At 55.8% G+C, this 24030-nt stretch overlaps 1 protein-coding gene across 9 annotated transcripts in view; it reads right to left on the bottom strand.

The window, feature by feature from the left end:
- Nucleotides 1-4568: 4568 nt before the first annotated feature.
- BCAS3 (BCAS3 microtubule associated cell migration factor) overlaps nt 4569-24030 on the bottom strand; it is a 733207-nt gene continuing 713745 nt past the window's right edge. For 2 of the 9 annotated variants that reach the window (XM_030922806.1, XM_010364078.2), the window contains 3 exons: nt 18275-18340; nt 8706-8796; nt 4578-5424 (listed from right to left, as the gene is read on the bottom strand). In XM_030922806.1, coding sequence (XP_030778666.1) covers nt 5388-5424; nt 8706-8796; nt 18275-18340 — 194 coding nt within the window. In that variant the 3' untranslated portion in view covers nt 4578-5387. Of the gene's footprint in view, nt 5425-8705; nt 8797-18274; nt 18341-24030 lie in introns of all 9 variants that reach the window. The other 7 variants (XM_030922804.1, XM_030922809.1, XM_010364080.2 and 4 more) reach the window with 6 other exon arrangements.

The raw sequence follows: 24030 nt of genomic DNA, 5'->3' as shown, positions 1-24030 counted from the left end.
CTAGGCTGGCCCCCTCCCCCTTCCCAGGAACCCGCGTCCCTGGCGGAGTCCCCGGGGCCGAGTGTGCGTGTTTCTTTAAGAGGCCCCGGGGGGCGCCTCACGGGCCGCCCGGGGCTGGAGGGGGAGGGCGCGGGCGGGGGCGGCTGGCGCCAGGCGGCCGAGGCTCCACAACAAAGCTCCGGCCCCTGTCACTTCGCATCGGCCGGGTCCCGCAGACGGGCGGGGGACGCGCGCTTGGCCGCCCCTCCCTCTCGCAGGCGGTCTCCGGCCGGGGCGTCGGGCGGGCTCCGGCCGGTGGCGCGCGGTCAGTGCGCCCAGCGCTTCCCGCAACAGCGAAAGGGGGCGGGGGCGGGGACTGCCTGGGCCGGGTGGGGCCGCGGTCGGGAGCCTGGCGTGGCTGCCCTTAAGTCCTCCGGCCCCGTCACCTCTCGCAGGGTTAAGGGAGACTGCTGGGGCCTTCCCCGGGTTGAGCCTCCGAGGTGGCAGGGGGTCCCCGCCGCTTCCTCCTCTGTGTGCAGGGCCGGGCTTGCGTGAGCCCGCGGGCAGTGGGCAGCAGGAAGCTCGGGCGTGGCAGACCCGGCGACGGACGTGCGTCCGAGTGTCGGGGCGCGGGCTGCAGACTGGGAGCCCTCGGTGGCAGACGAATGTGCCCAGGCTAAGCTCAGGGGACGTGTGTGGCCCCGTGCTATGGGCCCGCTGTGAGGGTGCCGCCGGGCGCGTCGGTCCCTGCCTGGACGTGGGAAGTGTGGGGGTGAAGGACACTCCCTGGACAGAGTCGCTTCCCATCATGGCTTCACCGCCGGACCGCACCTCCCGGAGCCCTGGCGCCAGCCAGCCCCGTTTAGCGGCCGGGCCGGGATCCCCCGCGGTCCCAGGTCTGGCTGGGGTGGGGGCCGCGGCCTCGGTGACCCCAGCCCGCAGCGGCCCGTCCCGTCCCGTCCACTTAAACAAATTGCCGCTGACAGGCGCGCAGTCTCTCTGGAGCCGCAGCCCGCCCGTCGCCTCCCTCCCGTCCCAATTATCCCGTGCAGGGTCGGGCCAACTGGCTGGGATGGGGCGGGGGACGCGGGGAGAGCAGGCGGCTCGACTCCCTCATGGTCGCGGGGTGGCCCTGGGAAGCGCCTCTGCAGCCACGGCCTGTGTGGCCCCGTCCCTGGTCTTCCGGCGCATGCGATGGCAAGGCCCAGCCTGGCAGCTGTGGGCCCGGGAAGGGCGTCGTTCTGCACCTGAGGGCGAGATTACGCGGCCGAGAACCAAGGCCGCATCCCCGACGGACTTCGGGTAACTTTCCCAGAGTTCTGGGGAATCCCATAACCCGGGGAGCTGCAGACGACTCACTGCCCCGGGGCCGCGGTTCCGCGGGTGGCGGCTGTACGCTTGTGACACCTGGTCCGCAGAAGTGAGGTGCGCGTCTGTGAACCTTCGTGCGCTGGATGTGCATGGAGGCGAGATCATGGTTATGGGTGTCTGGGATCACGGGAGCGTGAACGGGGCGATCGACTGGGTGGCTTGAGAGACGGGGTAGAGCGCAGGAAGGACCCCCTAGGACAGGCCCACCTGCGACAGAGGGGCGGGGCTTGCCGGCGCGCTCACAGGCTCTGGGTTCGCGTTCGGAAACGCTTTCGCAGGGAGCGGGTCGGGATTTCCTGGAGCAGCGTGGTTACAGCGTGCCACAATCTGGGCTCTAGTTGTGCCGCCTCCGCCCTCCCCATCCCTGCTAAGGGGCACCTGGCCTGGCTGTCAACTTCCCCTGGAACCATGGGTTTGCCTTGTGGATCTGCAGCTTCCCCTCTGCCTGCTCCCGCTCTGTCGCGCCCCCGGGAAGGGCATGCCGCTCTCTCCCCTCTACTCCCTCCTTTACACATGAGGACCTTGAACTCCAGAGGTGCAGTCATGTACCCAAGGCCACGTACCTGCCGGTGGCAGAGCTGGGATGGGACCCTGGGACCTTAAAGAGAGCAAGTCCAAACCCACTCCTAAGAAGCTGGTGCTGCTGAGCTGCCTACCCCTGCTCCTACAGCAAGGTGATCCTGAGATGCCAGGGCTGCCACCCTCCCCTGGGCTCTTGCTCTGAATTCGAGACATACAGGATGCACTGTCCCTTTGCCTCTAGAGCCTCCAGTTCTAGGTCTGCAGTGTGGGGGCTGCCTTCCAACTATACAGGGGCAAGGGAGCAGCTGCAAATTCAGTCTCTCAGCCCGGGCAGGAAGCCTGATGGAGTCCGGATGGGGATCAGCAGGGTCAGCGTCCTGGATGGGATAGGGGCACAGGACAGGGAGGTCAGCTCGGATTTGGGTCCCTCTAAGGGAACTGGCCAGGGTGTTAAGCAGCCAGGTGCAGACAGGGATCAGCTCACTAGGTGTGTGACTTGGTGACCTTGGGCAAGGCCCTGCCCTTCTCTGGAGCTCAGGCTTGCTTGTCATCTGCAAAAAACGAGGATCGAACAGAACTCTCAGGTACTTTCTAGTTTCATGAGTCCCTGAATTGTGAAAATAAAAAATTATCCCTGAGAAACCATATCCACTTCCAGACTGGTGGCTGCCTGGCCTGGCCTCTGCTCATTTACAGAGGGGCTGGCCCTGGTGTTCGAGCTTGTGTGCTTGAATTGGCCTCAGGCCTCCTGGGCCTTTTCTCATCCCAGACAGTACTCTCGCACCTTCAGTTGCCACGCTGGCTCCCACCAGCCTCTTTCCAGATCATGAAGGTATTTTTCCTTCATCAAATTGGAAGTCCGTAGTAAAGCTGCCTGTTGACCAGGTAGTGCTGAGAGAATCGGGAGGTCACATGGATTCCTAAAGGTCCCCTGATCCAGCCACAGTTTGATTCATGTTCTGATGCCCTCCCAGGTGATGCCACCATGAGGTCTGCTGGGGCTGGGGGTGAGTCCCAGATTGCCCTGGATGTTATCTGTAGAGGATAGGAAGCGGCTGCTCTGGGGCCAGTGGCCAGTAAGGTCCCCCACCCTGGGGCCCAGCTCTCACTTCCAGCCGATTACAGGCTATGGCAGGCTTCATAACCTCCCCAATTAGCCGGAGGCCAGGCCCAAGGCCTTTCTGATAACCTGAGCTCCAGTGGCAGCCGCTGTGGGGCCAGCTTATCTGGTCTCTCTTATCCTCACCCTTCCCCCACATACTCAAAGAGTTGCCCTGGCTTCAAGCAGATGAATAACCAGATTGTCCTGCAAGCTCAGCCGGCAAGTCCAGCCCTACACCCACCACTTTCCCTGTGGGGAGGCCACAGCTGTTTTGCCCCCGCTGAAGGGGAAGGGCCAGGCCAGGGAGGACTCCTGACTCTGTAAGCTGCCAGCCAGTTCCCTGAATGGCTGAGAGAGCCCCTGGCAGCAAGGTGTCTGCCACATTCATGTGTCCTGGGGTGGTTTCAGAGAGGCTCATGCTTCCTAGGGCAGCTGAAGCCATCCCTAGGAAGACAGGCCATGGGCAGCACGCACAGGTAGCCCGGTAGCATGCTCCTCCTTGTCCCCATGACTGAAACATGGCTGTAGCTGGGGGTAGGGGCAGTGCCAGGCCCATCAATAATTCAGGAGATGGGGAAAAGCTGCAGCTCCTCCAACACCCCCTACTGTTGGGGCCAGGCTAGTGTTCCCGGCATGCCTCAGTCTGGCATGTGACTTCTTGCCCTGCAGGTGCCCAGGCAGGAGGGACTGGCTTATGCCACCCCGTGCAGGATCATCTTTTTAGCTTACAGAGCCTAGTATGATTCAACAACCCTCCACCTCTGCCCTCAACATGCCCAACTGATCTGGTGAAGGGTACTGAAGATGAAGGCCTCTCAGGATGGGGTGGGTGTGTGTGAAGCGGGCAGGGTCCCCAGGAGCTGCCCCAGCTCTGGCTGGACAGTTGCATGGGAAGGCCTGTTTGTGAACTCAACTTTTCTATGGCTGTTCCATTAAACTTCACCCAAACCACACCTGGCTCTGTGGGCTTCCTTCCATTCTCCAAGGCCTGCCTGGGGTCTCTGGGAAGTGTGGGCCAGGGAAGGGGACAAAGGACTAGCATTCATCTCCTTCCTGCTCAATGCACCATTTGTTCTCCCTGTTCTTGTCTCCTTGTTGCCACTGACTTAGGTCCAGAAGTGGTGGTGGTGGGGCGGGGGGACAAAATCAGGAACTTGTCATCTGAAGGTTCCAGCCAGGTTTCATGAGATACCCACCTTCACCTGACCACCCTTCCATCTTCTGAGTTTAAAAAGAGAGACAATTACAAGGTACCCCCCAGGTAAGGCTTTGCCAGACTCTCCCCCCGACAGCAACCCACCAGCACAAGGAAAGCCTTGATCCCCAGGGAGGAGGGTCCAACCCTGTGGCACCCCAAGAACTCACTACCTCTGGTAACAGGCAAGATGCTTAGAGAATGGACTTAAATCAAGATGCTTGGAGAATGGGCTTAAATCAGGCCCCATCCAAATTCCAGGACAAAAGTTCTTCCCATTCCAACCCTCCACTGACTCTTTCTGCCCCCAAGCTGCACATGAAAGGGGGTGTTGGGATCCTGGGCACTCAGGCCAAAGGACTCTGCTCAGCGTTTGGAGAGGACCCTGACCCCAGCAACTCAGGGATAGACACCAATTGCAGCGTGATTTATTGGACAAGACGTGCACTTTTCGACAGGGCCTCAGTAACCACGGTTTCCTTCACTGATCAGTACAGGACCAGGGTAAAGGGGCTTAAAGATAAAGACAAACTCTTCCCATGAACAGATGGGGAAAGAAAGGAGGAAGAAGAGGTGTCTCCTCCCTTCCTCCTTCCCTAGTACTCTGGGCCTCCGTTCACCCTGTGCTGGAGTGGGGCTGACCAGGGGAAGCTGGGGGCAGCGTGTCACAGCCAGACGTGAGCTGAGGCTGTGACTATCCACTCAGAGTCAAGATGGCTGGGTAGACCATCAACTCTGTCCCCACTCAGGCCCCCAGATCTGGTCACTGTTCCAAGCCCCCCTCCCCACCCTACCGTGGGTATGGTTAAAAAATACAAAAGCGGATCCAATGCAGGATGTCATATGCAAACATACACAGGGACCAAGCTTCTGCAGTCTCTCCTGGCCACAGCCTCCACCGACAGGTGTGGCAGAGGGCAGGTGCGCCGAGGTGCTTGGAGAAGGGTCTCTTCTCCATCCAGGTAGGATGGGTGGCTGCTGTCACTAAGCTTGGGGAAGGTGGTTGATGAAGGAGGAGCAGAGACTGGAGGGTAGGACCAGAGCGGGGCTTCTCCCCTCCTCCAGCAGGGGAGGGGGCTGGCCAGTCAGAAGCAGATTGCTGGTACCTACGGGAAGCCAGTCGGGAAGAGGCTGAGGGGCTGGCTCTCATTGGTGGGCAGCGGAGATCGGTAGCCATCAAAGTTTCTTGGTATGCTGCCACTGGTGGAGCCTGAGCTGTTACTCAGAGTCTCGATGCTTCCCTCTCGCTGAAGTTCTGCAAGACACAGGAGAGGGCCAGGCCTGGTTAGAGTTGGGTCTGGGGAGTGGGGGCACCATCTGGGCCAGGCTGCCTGCCTTGAGGCACCATTCTGGGTTCACTTGTGTCCTTCCGCAGGTGGATCCCCACCTGCTCCCTGGATGGGCAGGGGGCAGATCAGGTCACAGGAAGGCTCAGCCAGGGGAGGGAAAGCCCCCTGGCTGGCAGACTCCGGTGTGAGAGCACGGTCTCCCTATTGCGGGAAGACCTTTAGGCCCAAAGCACGGCCACTCTGACGATGTGTGTGGACGACACAGCTCTTCACAGGGCCTGTACCCGCACCTGCACACACTCATGCTCAGCCAGCATGCCCCCAACTCCACAGTGCCTCTTGTCCTGGCTCTACAGGGGAGGCAGGCGGGGAGAAGCCAGGACACCGGAGGGCCTGCAGCGCCCCTGCCTGATCTGTCCCCACCTCTCTCCTACCCTGCCTGTGCCTGGAGCTTCTGCCTGGCTTTGCCACTCACTCGTTCACTCATGCTCACCCACACAGTCTGCCTGATGGCCAGGTCTTGGCTCATCTTTGGCACCTCCTGGCAAGTGTCCTGTTACCCTGGGAGAGGATCCCTGGTTTAAGAGGGGCCTTCTCCAGTGAAGAGAGGGTCCCTGTTTGCCTGAAGTGCCTCCTTTCTCCTTTCCTTTTGGGCCCCAAGTCTCCTGGATGCCCCTCAGCATCAACCTGAAGGGCAGTCAGGGAGTCCTGCCCTCCTCCTCCTCTGCCTCCTTGGCCCTGCACATCCATATTGGCCCTGCACACCATCTCAGATATGGCAGCTTGACCCATCTCATTCAGCTATGGGCCCCTCAATTGTCCTACCATCTCTGGACCCAAGTCAGGTCCTGGGGTAGGTGGATTGGGAACGGAATTCCCTGCTTGCTGAGTGTAAGGAAGAACCAATTACTTCTTGGCTTTCTGAAGGTGGTCAGTTCCGATTCCCTTTCAGTCTCCCCTGGGGGCTCTGACATGTGGGCACAGACATACTGGGCAGTCTCTGGTGTCTGCCCCAAGCCAAGATATGTAGACCTGCAACCTTCTCCAAGGGACGCCTGCCTGTGACTGAGGGGGTCTGGCCTGTCCACCCAGGAGTGCAGGACCTCAAAGCAGTTATTTGAAAGAGCAAGATGTGCACAAACGTTGCACTCATCTGGTCTGGCTTGAGACCTTGGTCTTCAGCCTGCAACCGCTCCCAGGCCTCCTGCCACCACACGCGCAGTACAGCTGGCTCTGGTTAGGGAATGAAGGGGTCACGGCCTTCACTCCTGGGCCGGCCAGCACCAGCCAGCCAGGAGCGAGCCACTGACCCCCACTCTCTGCAGGCCTGCAGCGGCCACAGAGTGGAGTGGAGAGGAGGCAGGCACCTGGGCCTTGTGGGGGGAGGGGCCCTTGGGATCCATCAGCCCAGTCTGTGGCCTGGGTCTTGGTGGGACAGTTCACTGGGACACCAGGGCCTCTTGGCAAATTGGGGAAAGTAGGGGGATGGGACTGTGGACAGGGGCCGAGGGCCTGACTAGGGTCCCTGATCTCCAAGGGACATTGGCTGCCTGGCAAAGTCAAGAGCTATCTGGATACGGATAGAAAACAAGGCAGGTAGCATCTTTTTTTCCTGCTCCTTCTTCAGTATCACCCTAATTTGGGGTGACAGGCCATCGTGCTATGAGATGGACAGGGTGGTAAAGCCGAGGGTAGACCCTGGGGATTCTACGTGGAAGCTCCAGATTCCAAGAGCCCCCTCTGTTGCCTTCTTTCCCCACAAGCAAGCCGAGTTGTGGGCGACCTCTGAGGTACCACCGCCCTCATGCGCGGCCGGCCCGGCACTAGGGGGCGCTGACAGCAGGGCCAGGCGGGTGGGAGAAGAGCACCGGCAGGAGCAAGAAAAGCAGGGGCTTCCTTAGGATCGGGCCGCCAGGCCTAAGGAAGAAGTCCCCCGAGGAAGAAGCAGGCAGGGCCACCAGGATGGGGAAGGCTGGCCCCTTTTTACAGCTCAGGGACAGCTTCAACAGCCTTGATGCAAAATGCCTCTACGTCCACACTGCCAAGGAAGCCAGGAAACGGGAGCCCAGGCCCAGGCATGGCACCCCCACCGTCCCTTGGCATAGGCCCCCAGCAAATACCCCAGCAGCCTCGGTGGTCCCACCAATCAGTCTTCATGGACGCACCCCAGCCCATCACACCACAGTGCAGGGAAAGCCGCCCAGGGACTTACAAGATGAATGTGCCGTTCTTGGGGGCCAGGGACTGCCTGAGTGCCTTGTTCGAATTTTCCGTTTGCCAGTTAGGCCCGGGTAAGATGGATGGGGGCAGCGTTCTCCCTCGCCCCCGCATCCCAGGGTAACCAAGGCTCTGCTGAACTTCTCCCTCCTCTGCCTCTGCCCTGGCTAAGCCTGCACTGTGCGCCTGGGTCTCCTGACTCCAGGTCACCTGCCCTGTGCCAAAGCCAGAGTGGGCTGTCCACAGCACAGCCCTCATCCTGCTTTTCCTCTGCGTAAAAGCCTTCAACCACTCCTAACAGTTCCCAGGGCAAGCTCTGAACTCCCCAGCACTATGAAATGGCCTTCCCATGACCTGCTGCCAACCCCTCACTAGTGGTACCCATTATTATGTCTGAGACATGAAAGTGATGAAGCTGTGTGGTGTTTGGACCCATCCAGGTGGTTCCAGGCCTCTGGGCCTATGCTCATGTAAATTGTTCTAAAAAGCCCTACACTGGCTCCCTGGGCCCCAGAACACCTACTCATCTTCCAAAGCTTAGCATGAGTATCCACTCCTCTATGAGCCCGCCCTGTCCTCCCCCACAGAGCCTGCCAGACCCCACCCTGCGCTATGCTGACTCCTAGCCCAGGCCCCCTCACCCTCCCATGTGTCTCCTCATCTAGAGGAGACCCCCTCAGGGGGGTTCTGTGCCTTATCTCTGTATCCCTAGTGGCCTGGAAAATCACGGATGCCCTAAACATTTCTAGGATGAATGAATGAATGAATGAATGAATGATGTAGTAAGGGGAGGTGGCGGCCCATTCTTCAACATAGACTAACAGTGAAAGAAACGGTGGCTTGCTGGCCCCAGGGCAGCTTTGTGGGTGCTTTTCTCCATGCCTCCTCTCAGACCCCTTCTGTTCCTCCCCCTGCAGCAGGGGTGTGTGTGGGAAGTGGAGGGGAGGAAGGCTGCTCAGATTCCCCACTCCAAGTCATCCCGGCCGCCCAGCCCTAGGAGCAAGCGGCAAATGGAAACGTGTGGCCTTACCTTCCTCCATCCCGAACGCATGCTTTGTTACTGTTGGGTTGCTCACGGACGCTGGGCTGTTGGCATTGTTTTTTTTTTCCTTTTTTTTTCCCTTTTGAAAAGAAAAGCATTGAGGAATCTTTTTGGAAAAGATATGGACAACGATTGAGAAGTACACTGATCTCTGCAAGCAGGTGGAGAGGTGTCAGGAGGTGCGGGGGCACACCGTGAGGAGGGGGAGCTTGCAGTCAAGGAGGACAGTGACATGCATGTGTAGGGTCTGGGGATCAGTTGCTCTTGGAGGTCGCAGAGATGGATCTACTGTGACAGGGGGGCCGAGACTCCATTCAGTGTGGGGGAGGGGGAGAGGAGTCACAGGTTCAGCATGAGGAACAGTTTTAGGAAGTGGGAAGGGTGTGGACCTACGGCCCATGCAGTGCCAGATGGGGCCCCATGCGGGTGGGTTGCTGGAAGAGGACAGGGAGACAGACTGCAGTTTTTAGGGGCGCCCTTGGACCTTCTGCCTCAGTGGCCCAACTCCTGGCTGCTGCCCTCCTCCCCCACTCCCAAGACCCCCAGGTCTGGGCAGCTGTCCTGTGGCTGAGGTGGACCTGTGGGGGAAGTCCATGAGGAACTTGCCAGGGCCCGGAAGGGAGTGCTGGGGGCTCTGTGGCAGGAAACAAGGAAACTGTCCCCAGCCGCCTCCCCGCTTAGAGGTGTGGAGATTCTGGTCAGTGGGAAAAGCTCTCAAAGAGCTTGTTCTCCAGGCCCCGAAGTAGGGCAGGAGAGGAGTGCCTCTCAGGCAAGTGGCTAGACCCAGTCACCTCATTGTGACCTTGCGTTCTCCAGGGATGTGGTTTCCCTGGGCGGTGGGAGCTATATACCCATGCTGCAGAGAGCAAAACCAAGGAAGAGGAAGCAGCCACTAGCCCTGGTTCTTCACCCCCTTCCCCCATCCCCCAAGAAAGAACGGGTGCTGGTGCGGGCCACAGGGTGCTGGCAGCTCCGGCATCACTAAGACCGGCCCCCGTGCCCATGCTGGAGAGCCATTCCTGTTGGCTCATATTGGAAATGGGCCTGTTAACCCGCAGCTGCCCCTCTATGCCTTGGGCCAGGATAGACAGGCCCCAGGGGTAGGGGGATGATGAATGAGTAGCACCTGAAGGAAAGGTGCCTCTGCTTTCGTGAAACAAGTGAAGGATGAGATAGCTCAATCCTTGGCACTACTGTTCTCAGGGTGAAAAAAAAAAAAAAAGCAAGCTGGATCCACATGCTGCCCCACTCCATATGGGGCCGGTCCAAACTCAGAGGTGTCAGAGGGGGCGGAGAGAGGGGGCTGGCCTTTTTAGAGAGAAGCAACCCTGGTCACCTGGGAGCATGTGCCCAGGGAGATGGTGTGGGGTGGGGTCGCTCTCTGTGAGGAGGCAAGGGCACAGCTGCCCATACCTCACCCTACTCCTGAGCTGGGTCATGCAGCATGGCCCCTGCCCCCCTGCCCACAGTGCAGTGTTGTGGTCCCTTTGCCAGGCTGTGAGTTGATGGGCAGCAGACTCCCCAGAAGGGGTGAAATGCGGAGGGCACAGGGCCTGTGTGAGACGCAGGGAAAGCTGGAGAGGCCAAACCAGGGCGCCCAGCAGCAGGTCAGAGGTGAAGTCAGGCAGGGTGCAGTGGCTCACGCCTATAATCCCACACTTTGGGAAGCCAAGGCAAGGGGATCACTTGAAGCCAAGAGTTCAAGATCATCTTGGGCAATACAGCAAAACCGTGTCCAAAAATTAAAAGATTAGCCAGGTGTGGTAGCATGTGCCTGTAGTTCCAGCTACTCAGGAGGCAGGAAGATCCCTTGAGCCCAGGTGCTCCAGGCTGCAGTGGGCTACGATTGTGCCACTACACTCCAGCCTGGCATCTCAAAAAACAAAACAAAAGAGTGAGGAAGTCCTGCTTCGGGCTTGGTGTCCTCTGGGTCTCTTCCAAGCTGGACGTCTGGCCAATCAAAGGCCCTGAGAAAAACTCCTCTGGCTTCTGGAAGCAGGGGCATTGAGCCCTAGTCTCAGGGACTGAGTGGGGCCAGGGAGGGCAGTGCTCTGTATGTGTTTAGGAAGAGGCTGCCTGGGGCCCCTGGTTCAGCCTTTGGGCAGCTCTGGCACTTCTGCCACCACAAAAGGAGCAGCGTCCACGGCTCTGTACATGAGCACTGATGCTGCCCACTGAAGGAACTGGCAGAGCACTGTGACTGAGCCCTGGCTGCATATCTCCACCCACGCTGCCTGGTGGGAGTAGGATGAGACCTTAGGGTCCAGTCTGACCCTGCACTCACAGCTCTGCCTGCTTCCAGCAGTGAGCGGGAGGATGAGGATGTTTCCCCCAGCCAGTCCATCCCCCCAACTTGGAGAACCCGAGAAGGCAGAGGGGCAGTGTCTGCCTAGCTTGGTGGAGGCGTTTAGGGAAGTGGTTAAGAGCACAGCCCCCGGCCACCTGCTACCTGGGAGAGTTTGGGAAAGCTATTCGAATCGTTGTGCCTCAGGTTCCCGAACATGAGGTTAACAACGTCTGTGTCATGGCCTGGTTCTAAGAATGAAATTAAATAATGCATGTAGAGTGCATCACAAAGTGCTTAACGCTTCCAGTCAGCAAATGTGAGTTACTATTATTGCTGCAATCGGATTAGTCATTGTGATGATCCACAGGACTACAGGGTCCCTCTCCAGCCTCCCTCCCCAGCAGGTGTCTCTGCCATCCAGGCCCTCATCAGCTTGGCTTCCACTGGAGTTTGGGAAGGATTCTTTCTTTTTAATCAAGAAATAGCCCAGGGAGGAAGATGGCAGATATGTGTTTACAGCTTTTCATTTCCCTCCTCGTCTCTTTGCAAATACCCTCTTCCAAGATGGAAAATAAATTTCCAACCCTGTTGACATGCATCGATTTTTCCCTTCTGCATCCACCTCTCAGCTCTCCCACATCAGCAGGGACTGTGGTTAAGACCCTTGCTGGGGCTGGGCTTGGTGGTGGCCCAGGGGAGCGGATGGCTTCGCGGCACACAGCAGCCAGCCGAGCTGCCCGCACTTGCCCAGTGCCTGGCTTTGAGGAGGTTTGCAACCAACAGCCTCAGTCCCCTTCTGCCTGGGGGTTCCTGAATGGGGAGTGAGGTACATAGTTGGGGAGGTCCTCTCATTAGGAGGTCAGGCATTTTCTGCATTTTCCCTCGATGGGACATGTGAAGAGGAGACCAGCGGGTCACGTGACTGCTCTAAGTTCAGTAAACGGACCATATGGGGTCTGCCCCTAAGGGATCAACTTGGTCAGCAAGGGGCCTGCACATAGGGCCCTTATGTCCTGCAAACAGGATCGGCTATGCAAAATGGGGCTTGGAGAGAGAGAGGCTAAGTGGAGGGAAGACTTGAGCAAATTGTGTGGGGCTGAGCAGGGCTGGCAGCTTCCTGGTGCTGGCGCTGGCACCTGGAGAGGTGGTGGCCCAGGCAGACATGGCTTGGGGCTGCTTGTCTTACACCAGTCCTGTGCCTGAAAACAACTGCTGTCTCTTCCAGAGGGTGGCTGAGGAGGTGGGGGCCTGCTCTGTGAGACAGAGATGGAGTTGGCTGAGATTGGCTCTAAACCCTGACAGCCTTGTCAGAGACCACACTCTGGGATGGAGCCAGCCTCAGCCCCCAGGGCACTTTTTAGGAGGTGAAAAGTGCAGCAGTTAAAGGCAGTCCTGCTTCCCACTGCACTCAGTATACCCACCTCCCAGGCTTCCTGGCTCCCCTGCGCTTTCCCTCTTCCCTACCACCTGCCCCACCAGGCTTCACCCAGCAGTGTGGGGCTCCCCTCCCCACCAGGTTCTTCCCTAAGGCTTCAGAGCTCACAGGCTGCCAGGCTGCCATGCCCACAGACCAGGAGTCCTCTTTGCCCACCAGCAGTGAGCGCTTGGGAGGATGGGGCCTGGGCTAGCAGGGACTGAGAAGGGAGTCCCCTTTCTCCTCTGGCAGGGGTTTCTGTTCCCTTCCCAGGCATGCTGAAGGAAGGAAGGAGGGCAGCTTCTGGAAGCTGAGGATGAAAAGACTCCTCTGCTTCTGCTAACAGGAACCCTGACTTAGGCTGCAGGCACCAAGGAGCAGGTGAGAGGCAGGGCTCACTCTGGCCTGCTGTTATCTCGGGGGCTTCATGCCTAAGTTTGAGCACAGACCCCTGGCCCAGGCACCTCATGCACTGGTGCCTTCCCCGCAACACAGCCTGGGCTCCTGAGAGCTCCTGCCTGAGTGCTGGGGCCTGGGGGCAGGCATGGCCTCCTTCCTGGCTGGAGTCTCTTTCCACACACAGGCTCCCAGGAACATGCTTTCTCTCCTCCTTGCCCAGCTTTTGTTTCTGACCCCACAGGTAGTGAGATCCAGAATGCTGTCACAGAATGAAGCAAGACCGCATGGCGTTTCCTGCATCCAGCCCTCACCAGCTCCAAACACTGAAGGGAAGTCTCTGGTGCTTTTGACTCAGGATGCCTGGAACTGCTGCCCTTGGCCACTGGGGCCAGGCACAGGTGCTTTAAAGCCTCAGCAGGGTTTGCTGGGAGACCTGAGGATGAGAGACCTCAGATGCCGCCAGACATCCACCGCCCCAGAAGGTGAAAGTCATAACCAACACCTAGCTAGGGTGAGGGCTGAGGACACTGCAAGTCAGGTAGGCAGCGGGCCCTCTCTGTGCCTGAGCTTCCACCCGAGAAACCAGGGAGGGCACGGGCATGTCACCTTCCCCCACCCATTCCCCTTCCCTCTAGGACCCACAGAGGAAAGCTTCTCAGGCTCCAGGAAGCCCTGTTCATGAGAGCAAGCCAATGCGGCCTTAATGCCATGAGCGGGGCTGAGAGACAGGTTAGAGCTCCAGATACCTGGGGGTGCCCAGCAGGGACAGGGGCAGATGCCAGGAAAGATGTGTATTGCAATGCTGGGGAAGGGAGAATGAAGGTGGGAAAGGTTGGGGAGGAGAGAGCCCTGAGGACTGAGGAGGACTTGGGAGGGACCTGTCCCTTACTGCAGCCACGCCTCTCCTCCATAGCTGACGGTGCCTGTGTGTGTCATGGGGAGGGCACTGGAGTTCCAGGCAGAGCTTTCAGCCTAGCGCGGGTTCTCCTTTGCAGCCTTTGAACGACTAAAGAGTGGTGGCATGGGCAGGTCTGAGCCACAGGGTGTGCTGGCCTGGTGGGGACTGGGGCCATTTTCCCCAAGAAGGCTGCCACACCTCACTCCTAGGAAAGCCACCTTACCCACGCCTCCCCAAGTCTTGGCTTCAAAGGAGAAGATCACCCACCCAGACCACCTCGACTGCACCCCACATCCAGGGACCCTCTCAGTGCCCACTACGTTAGTGAAACCTGAAACCCTGACCAAGGCAGAGTACATGCGGTCACCACATGCTATCCGAGGGGACAGAAAAGGCTGCGCTGACCCAGCTCCTATGTCCCTAGTTTGGATGTGTCTGAGGACTGGCCGGAGCCACGCTGAGGATCGGCCAGATGTGGGAGAAGCCCTGCCCTGCCGCTCCCTGTGGACGGCCTGGGGAGGAGGAGGACTGTGCTAAGAGGCTGAGACTTTGCTCTGGCCTCTGTTCTATCACAGATGTGCCAAATGACCTGAGCGAGTCACTTCACTTCTCATCTGCATCAGCATCTGTGGCACAGGAGGGGAGGGTCTGCTCTAGTGACCTCACTGGGCGTGTATGGCTCTAATGAGAAAAGCATGTGGGGGCCTTTAAGAAGCAGAACCCGCACTGGACACGCACGTGAGACCTCTGGGTAAAAAAATAAGCTTTGCTGCCTCTGCTGTCTCTAGCAGGAGGAGGGCCCCCCAGGAGGGGGGTTGAAATACCCCTCCTAGCTCCAGCTCCTCGGTGCCAACCTGGGGGCAGAGCCTTGGCCGATGCCATTTGGGGTGGACTCAGTGCTAAGGGGCATGGCAGGCGGGCTTGGGATGGAGAACGCCCATCCAGGTGCTGCCACGCCACCCCTCTGTGTGGATGCCAATGAGGGGCCTGGAGGAGTCTCAGGCACCAGCACACAGGCCTGCTCTGCCCAGCTATGAAGAGGGGACAGGGTTTGGAGACTGGTCCTTGGCACTAGGTGCTGGCAGCTGGCCTTGACCTGTCTGTGTCCTGAAGTCCAGCCCTGAAGCCTGGAAGACCCACCCTAGTTCCTGGGAAGGGGTCTCCCCAAGCTACCCTCCAGTGTGACGAGATAGCACTGAGCCCTGCAGACCACAGGACAGCGACTGTCCTTTGAGAGCTGCTGGCCGGTAGGCCAGAGCCACATCTGCTTCTCATTCCAATGTCCAAATGTAATTAAATTCCCTACGACGCAGCGGAAGAGTTTGGTAAGATGTGGCTTTCCCCTTTTCCATCAAGGTTAAGAAATCACAGTCTCTCATTCCACAGGCAGACGCGCGTTCCTCCCTGCCACTGGTCCATCCTATTCTGCAAAGGCAAAGGCCTGTGCCCTTATCTGTTTTCTAGAGCTTATGGGGCTGGGGCCACCATGTGATACACGGATCTCCCCCACCCCCGTGTTCCATTTACCCACCTGAGAGGTTTAACAGCTGATGTCAAAGCTGCGGGCTTGCAGCCGAGCAAGACAGTGTGCTGGGGGTTCATCGGGGGTGGGGGTGGGGAGTTAGTGCCCCGACTCCTTCTGAAAGGGTCTCCCTGACCCCGAGGAGATAGCACTGTGCCCAGGCTCACCTCAGTGACACATCAGTGTCCTTCCACTGCTGGGATGTGGTGGTGTCATAATACCCTGCTGAGGGGACCCCTGCTTGCTTTGTAGCTCCTCATAGCAGGAAGTGCTTGAGGGTTATGATTCTGGAGTCTTTGGGACAAGGAGCTCTCAGTACCTGGGCCTGGTCCTACAGCCCAGGACAGGGTGAGGCCCTTCCCCACTTCTTACTTCTCACCTTGAGGCCCTGGGCCTGCTGCAAGGAGGCGCCCCTCTCCCTGCCCCCTCCCTGTACACGAAGGAGGAGAGGTATGAGAGATGGTGGAAGAATCCGTCTAATAGACAAGGCCCTGAGTGGTGCCTGGCCCTCTCCAGGAATCTCCAGGACCTCCACGTCTCACAGGACTGTTTGCCACTTCTGGCCTGGAGGGGTTCTGGACAGCTGAAGGGGCAGCAGGGTCCAAGGTGCAGTCCTCTGTGAGAGGGGGTCCTGTTTCAGGCCTCAGTGCCTCTGCCCCTCGGCCTTCTGCCCAGAACTTCCCCATATCCAAATCCAGGCAGAATGGTCCCTAGAGGGCTGCTTTTCCCCACTTCCCTTCCCACTGGAGGATCTTCTGTTCATGGCACTTACGACTTTCATGGTAATGGTTCCATTCTCCTTCCCCTACGCCGATTTTTCTAATCATTGTGGTACAGGCTTTCTGAGAGTCCCTTCCTCCCTCCCTCCCTCCCTCCCTCCCTTCCTTCCCTTCCTTCCCTTCCTTCCCTCCTCCCTCCCTCCTGCCTTCCTTTTTTTTTTTTGAGACAGGGTCTTACTCTTTCACACAGGCTGGAGTGCAGCGGTGTGATCTCAGCTTACTGCAACCTCCACCTTCTGGGTTCAAACAATTCTCCTGGCCGGGCACGGTGGCTCACGCCTGTAATCTCAACACTTTGGGAGGCCGAGGCAGGTGTACCCCCTGAGGTCAGGAGTTCGAGACCAGCCTGACCAACATGGTGAAACCCCTGTCTCTACAAAAAATGCAAAAAATTAGCCGGGCGTGGTGGCGGGTGACTGTAATCTCAGCTACTGGGGGGGCTGAGGCAGGAGAATCCCTTGAACCTGGGAGGTGGATGTTGCAGTGAGCTGAGGTTGCATTGTTGCACTCCAACCTGGGCAACAAGAGTGAAACTCTGTCTCAAAAAAAAAAAAAAAAAAAAGGCCAAAAAACAAAAACTGATTCTCCTGCCTCAGCCTCCTGAGTAGCTGGGATTACAGGTGTGTGCCACCATGTCTGGCTAATTTTTGTATTTTTAGTAGAGATGGGGTTTCACCATGTTGGCCAGGCTGGTCTCAAACTCCTGACCTAGGTGATCCATCCTCCTCAGCCTCCCAAAGTCCTGAGATTACAAGAGTAAGCCACACCGTGCCTGGCCCCAGGCTTTATGAGAGTTTCTTAATAAGTGGGAGTATTTTTCACTTTGAAACAAGCTGTCTTGAAAGTTAATGACTTATTAGGGCTGTGGCTGCTACCCAGAGACCAATGGGGGTTGGGGAGAGGATGACTAGGCTGGGGGTAGGAGAGAATTTTCTAGATTAATAATGCTGTGCTGAGGTTGAGGTCCCTTTAAGACTCCTGGCCAGCTCCCGTGTTGGAGTCCCACATGTTGCTCACAGCAACCCTACCAGAGAACTAGAACCACGTACAGGCACACATGGCATCTGTGTGCCGAAGAATGCTGGCCCTGGGCACAGGCACACACACACAAGTTGGTATGAACCAACCAATCCCAGTGTCACTGACCTGGCTCTAAAGAGGAAGAGCTTTTTAGGTTTGTTTCCAAATGGTAAACCTGAGTTTAGTAATAGATTTAACTTCTCGGTGGCATTTAGCGTCTGGTAGCCTTGACATCAGTGAACAAGGTTTGAAGTTAACTAACCCAGTTCTTGATCTAGTGTTCTAGGCCAAGCCTAGCTAAAGGAATGGTATTGGGGCGTGGCCTCTGTTGCCCTCGTTGGGGTCCCAGCCTGTGTCTCAAGCCCACACGCTGTGGCTGGGAAAGGATCACGGTCTCTGCTAATTGTGGTGGTGCCGCCGCCCGTCCAGATGGAAAAGGCCGGGCTGATGCCGGTCTGGCTTTGTGCTGTGCTCGCAGACTGGCTGCTGGTGCCGGGGCTCTATTCATTATTCAATTCAGCTGGCTCAGGCGAGCCTTTCCATTTGCTCCTCCAGGAGGAATAACAAATCTAGAAATGCAATTCCACTTTGGTGTATTAAGATATTGATTTGCCTGTCGGGTGGAAGTGCATTTGTTCTGTCAGCCCTCCCGTGGGTAGGAAGGGGTTAACCAAATGTTTATCACAAGGCTGGCTTCAGAGTTGAAAGTAATGTGATCAGTAATGAATTTTGTGTTACATTAGGTTGTATAAATGGACAGACAAGCGCAGACAACAAGTGGCCAGGAGTCGGGGCTAATCTAATGATGTAAAAATAGAGACAGCACCAATTATACTAGGGGCCAGCTCCAGGCTCCTGCAGGGACTGCAAATGAATAGGTACAAATCAAATTACTCACTAATAGACGCACTACAAGAGGGGCAGTCAATGGTAAATGCATTAGAGCCTAGTGACCTCTCTGCTCTGCACAGCAGAGTCCGAAAATTTGACTTCCATCTTCAAAGTGGGGGGCAGGGAGTAGCGTTCTCAAAGAAACTCTTGTTGGGTGAAGGATGACAGCCGCTCCCCATCCCAAACCAGTCCCCTGCCAGAAAGGATGTCCCATCTGAGTTGACCCCTGCCCTCCCTAGAGTGCTCCTGGGCCTGGGCACGAGGGCTTAGGGAGAGCACCCTCTTGAGGGACAAAAGAAGCAATGGGATAACCCCTTCCACACAGGCAAAGATAGGATGTTACATACCAAAACACTTCACAGCCACGTGTCTCTCAGGGGGGAAGGTTTTTACTGCTACGTCAAGGGCTGTGTCTGTATTGAAAATAAAATAGTCCTTTAAAGAGGATCACAGACTGGACCTTTAAGAGAGCGGGAAGAGCTGAGATCAAAGTGAGTCGATACCCACATCTGGTTTGACCACTGAGAGCTTCGCGGGGGTGTTCATGGTCTGTTCCCAGGCACAGCACATCTAGGGTTTTACAGATTCCTCACTAGCCTAAACTGGTATCATCCTTCCTTCTCTCCCTCCTCCCCAGTCCAGCTGCTTGAGTTCCTACACTCCTGCCTGCCGCACAGGGCTGAGGTAGGGAAGGATGTAGGGACAAAGCCGGCATCTTGGGTACCCCTCAGATTTTCTTTCTCCTCTCAGCTTTTGTGGATTTGGAAACCAGGTCTGAACTTCAAAGCTGCATGGCAGTGTATGATTGGGCTGCTTAGGGAAAGGTCACAAAGACCAGCTCAAGGGCACTAACTGCATGCTCCTATTCAGCTCTCAGTGGTCGGGGATGGATAATGCATGAAACCAAGAAACTCCAGGCTTTCCAAGGACCCAGCCCAGGCTCATACTCCTCCAACCCACCCCTCAGGTCAGCACCAAACAGTCACACACAACAGCATGGAGATGGCATGCTGGCCCTGGCCAACTGGAGCCAGGAGATGATGGGAACATGCCAGGAAAATGAACACAGTGGGCATGGAATGGAAAAGTCATCCTGAACAAATGACACGACCGGATGGTGCTTCTCCCAAAACTCAATGAAGGGTGCAGAGGGGTGGAAGTGCAAGCTAGCGGGCTATACCCCATAAAAAAAAATGTGGGTCACGGGGGAGGGCTGCAAAGCCTGGTGCTGGGGGATTTTGCCAGCAAATTAAAAAATGTCTTATGCAGTGGGCTGGCAGGTCCCTGGGGGCAGGGGTGGGGTGGGAGGAGGAGTGGGCAGGAAGAAATAAGTAGAAGGCCGAGGCTAGAAAGCTGTTTCCGGGATGGGTGCTCCAAAATGCCTTCTTCTGCTAGGGAACTTCACTTCTCTGTTAAGTTCAATCAGATTGGCTTGGCCTGGCCTTAGTACAGCGCTCAGTGGCTTCTAGGAGCCAAGCCTCTGGATTCCTAAAGGGTCAGAGGGTCATGGCCAACTTTCATTTTCTGTGAGCTAGTGTGTCTCCCTCTCTTAGCGGCCACCACATCCAGGGGGTGGCCTCTACATCTCGGGCCATGTTTCGAGAAGGCAGAGGGCAGAGGCAGGGGCCAAAGGGAAAGGTGGGAATTTAACCATCCATGACCACGTTCAACTTTGTTCAGAATCTCACACCTCACAGAAAGGTCAGTGGTTAAAAGTCAATACTGTGGCAGAGGAGGAGGAACAGGGAGAAATCCTCCCTTTTGTTAACCATTTACCTCCGTTAATGCTTCCAGAGGAGAGCCCATGCTCTGGGGGTCCAACAGCCCTCCCCCAGCCCCTCAGTCCAAGCCTGTGCCTTTCCACAGTAATTCCTGCTTTCATGTTGGGGCAGCACCTGGAGAGGGGACTCTGAAGGGTCACAGAGGTCACACTGGCACTTCCTCCTTGTTGACAGGAATCACTGTGCCTTGGTGAAAGAGTTGAAAGATGACTTTAGACAACTAAGAAATATGCAGAGGACAGTCTCAGCCCAAACTCCCATTACAGCTCTGCCCCTGGTGGGGCCTCCAGTAGCCTTAGTGACAAAGGTGGGGTGGGGGAAATGATCAACCCAGAATCAGATTTGAAACCTGGCCGGAAACTAACAAGTGTGACTTTTAATCAATGATTCCCATTGCTTTGACTGGGTTTCATTTGCCTCTCAGAGGCCACAGAAACCCATCCAGTCACTCAACAAATATTAACTGAGGCTCAGCCTGGCTCTCCTTCCAGTGCTGGTTGCTGGGCAGGGAGAGGGCTGGTGGCTGGGGATAACAAAGATGATTCAGACTCGGTTCAAAGAACCAGTAGTGGGTCAAGACACTCGTGGGAGTATGGGTGAGGGAGGGGCTGAAGGGACCACCAGGGCTGGACCTTTTCCAATGGCAGAACAAAGGGAATTGGTGAGCAAGTTAATGGAAAAGACAGCATACACTCTTTGCCCAGGTCCAAGTATCCAGTGAGTAGGTGGTGCAGAAATTCAGAGACAGAGTTGCACACATTTGGCTTCACGGTCAGGGAAAGCAACACAGAGGAGGTGAGATTTGAGCTTGGCCTAAAATGACGACTGGGCAGGATGGGAGGGTAGCAGTCTCCTGAGGGTTGACCAACATGCACCAGGGCCAGGGGAACAGGGTGTGTGCTGGGGATGCTGGGATCCTATGTTTGCATGAAGGTGGAGGAGGTGAAATATGCAGAGGTTGCTGCAGAAGGGGAGGTGGGAGGTCAGGCTGGAGGGGAAGGTGGGGAAGGCCTGTAAGAGACCAGAAACATGGTGGCAAGGAGCCTGGGTGGTAATGTGCAGGCCTGGGCACTTTCTGAGCAGGGAAGTGAGACAGCAGTCAAGGCAGGGCCTGCCAGTGACAGTCCCCTTCCTCTGCTGGATCCTTGCTTATTCTGAATAAAAGGTGAGAATAACTGATAAAACTCCAACTCTTCAGACCAGGTGAGACCAGCAGGATCTTAATAACTGGAACCTCTTCCCAGATATCTTATTTTAATCCCACATCTTTTAGTTGTAATCTCACTTCAAATCTTTCATTTCTTCCTTTGTAAACTGGAGAGGGGAAGGTCTACCTGGCAGTGCTCTGACAATTAGAGGACATTTATGTGGCAGGCAGAGTCTGAGGTATACAAGTCCTATGGGAGGGGTGGCCACTGCTACCAAGGAGAGGGGTAAATGAGAGAGACCGAGTGCTCCCTACAGCAGCCAGGACATCAGAGTTATAGGAGGCCAACAACCACTACATTTACTAGCTCCTCCTCCCGACACTGTGTCACAGAGGAAGAAACTGGCCCAGAGAGGGAAAGGCACTTGCCCAGGGTCACAGGCTTCCCCCATTTCTTGATGAGGGCTTCAAATCCCAACAAAAAGGGGGAAACAACCCCCCCCCGCCCCCCCCCCCCCCACACATTCTTCCCAATAGTAGGAGCTTGGTGCTGGGAACTGAAAGGACTCTCAGATTCGGCCTCTTCTGCCAGTGGAAAATAGCTAGGAATAGGCAATCTGACACTGAATCAAGACACAAATAGCAACACCAACACCGCCACCCCTGCTGAGGGCACCGGCTATCCCACAGTCTCGCTGGTGCAGCTGCTCCCTCTTGTCCCGAGCAGGGATGCTTGTGACCTGCTGGTGGGACTGGGCCCTCTATTTGGTGGCCCTGTGCCTCTGGGGACACTTTCTTCTCCCACCCTCAGCAATCAGGGCATTAGGTACTGGAGAGTTCTAGCTTTGCCTCTGCATCCCAGAAAGACCATGCCCTGTGGGCAGGGGAGCACTCCTGACTTCCACTTGGTCCAGCTCAGCTAGGGAGGCCCAGTGGGAAGCTGGGGGTAGAAGTCAGAGAGAAACAGACCCACCGTTCAGTATTGTGGCCTCCTCTGGGGCTTTAATCTCTTTGAGGATAGGAAACATGTCTCTCTTATTTTTTCCAGCCTATTGGGGAAGAAACTGGCAGATACCGACAGAGCCTCTCTGCCCCACCCACAGAAAGAACACACTGGGCCACTGATGAGGTCATTAAGAGAAGACACTGAGAGAACTTTTGTAGATGCTATAGAAGGAGGAAAACTCCAGGGCCCAATTAGATAAGGCAGAGGAAAGGCCCTAGGTCCTGGCTAAGTTGCTTGGGTGACAGCGTTTGCTGAGGAACTTGGTGTTGCAGAGAGAGGGGAAATTTTAGGAGCAGTGGGCAATCAGGGATATTACCCAGAGAAGCCTAGAGACTTTGGCAAGAGAGCCAGACAAAGCCAGAAGCTATGGCTTGCACCGATGAATCACCCTTGCCCGTCTTGAGAAGGGGACCCAGGAAGTTGGAGAGGTAAGGCTTGGAGGAAAAAATTAAAGACGAAGACTGGGTCTCATGGGCGGCCGCACTGGGGATCCTGGAGAGGAGAACAATTCGTATTTTCAGGAGGCCGAAAGACTGTAACCCTTCCTGGGTATCTGGGGCAAATACCAATTTGCCTGATAGAATGGCTGTAGGAAAAGGAGAGAAGATTCTATGGAAAGATCAAAGCAGCTTGGTGGTTGTGTGTGGTAGGGAAGCAGGGAATGTGACCTATGGGGCTATGAGCCACGCTGGCCCTGTGAAGGTAGCATCTTCAGCTCACACAACCTCCGGGTTTGCTTAGGACAGGAACAGGGTGGCTAACCCAGGACCCATAAAGGAGGCTCACCTTTCACTGAGAATCAGAGAATCTCAGGTTTGGGAAAGGGACTTGGGAGGCCCACACAACACATGTAAGTGTCACTTCTCCAGCTTCCTGGGGCAACACTGTCAGTTCCTATTTTCATGGCCTTGCAATGAGTTGGGTCAGTAGGGTGCATCCATCTACCCCTAGGGCTGGACTGAGTAAAGTTCTCTCTAAATTGCAGATTTTAAAAATATGTGGGATGCAGAAAATTCTAACCAATATCACGTCTTCTGAAATGTCTGCCAAGTCCAATGTGGTCAACTACTTTCTATAGCGAACACTGATAAATCAATTATCTGCTTTTAAAATGGGACTGACCAGAGAGTAGGGATGGCTAAAAGATAAGATAATTGGCCTAGTGTGGTGGCTCACGCATGTAATCCCAGAACTTTGGGAGGCAGAGGTGGGTGGATCACCTGAGGTCAGGAGTTTGAGATCAGCCTGGCCAACATGGTGAAACCCCATCTCTACTAAAAATACAAAAATTAGCTGGGCGTGGTGGTGCATGCCTGTAATCCATGCTACCCAGGAGGCTGAGGCAGGAGAATCGCTGGAACCTGGGAGGTGGAGGCTGCAGCGGGCCGAGATTGTGCCATTGCACTCTAGTCTGGGTGACAGAGTGAGACTTGGTCTCAAAAAAAAAAAAAAAAAAAAAGAAAAAAGATAATTCATGCCACTGGTGCCTGCAATTACTGTCATCTGATCATGTGGCACCCTGGGATGGAATGGGTTTAATATGACACCTACTAAAAATGTAGCCTTAGAATGAAAAAGTCCCCAGCCCTCTGGATTGACGCAGGCAGAAGTTCCAAGGCCCTTTGGAAGAGCTGATTCTAGAGGCAGGAGAGGGGTCCAATACACTGAGTTATTTGGATTAGTTATTTGGTACATATCTGATCGACTCCAGTAAAAACAGCTCACATTTGTTGAGAGCTTACTTTTTTACGGTCTTAAAATGAAAGACTTTATTAGTACACGTTAGCGCGCGCACACACACACACACACACATAGTGCTTTTAGGTCATCTTTTGCAAAACATAGCAGTCAACAAATATTTGTTCTTAACTTGCTGAAACCATCCCATGATCACTTAAAAACTTTTTAATGTTCAAAGTGTGCTTTTTATGTTAACAAGAGAAAAAGAAAGGCGCAGCCCTTTCAATACATAAAAAGTAGCTTCTGACAGAAATCTTTGGAAGAGCTTTAGTTGAAAATAATCTTAAAGCCTTTTCTGCAGAGTAATTAATACATAAATGGGAAAACTCAGAGGATTTAGGTGAATAAGCCAGAGCACTGACTTTCAAAGCATAGATTGCCTTTCACCAATGTATTATGAAATCACTTTAGTGGGTAATGAGTGCATTT

This window comes from Rhinopithecus roxellana, chromosome 19, assembly GCF_007565055.1.
Source record: "Rhinopithecus roxellana isolate Shanxi Qingling chromosome 19, ASM756505v1, whole genome shotgun sequence".
Taxonomy (NCBI): Eukaryota; Metazoa; Chordata; class Mammalia; order Primates; family Cercopithecidae; genus Rhinopithecus; species Rhinopithecus roxellana.
The sequence above is the reverse complement of the archived record's forward strand: the minus strand, read 5'-3'. Positions and strand labels throughout refer to the sequence as shown.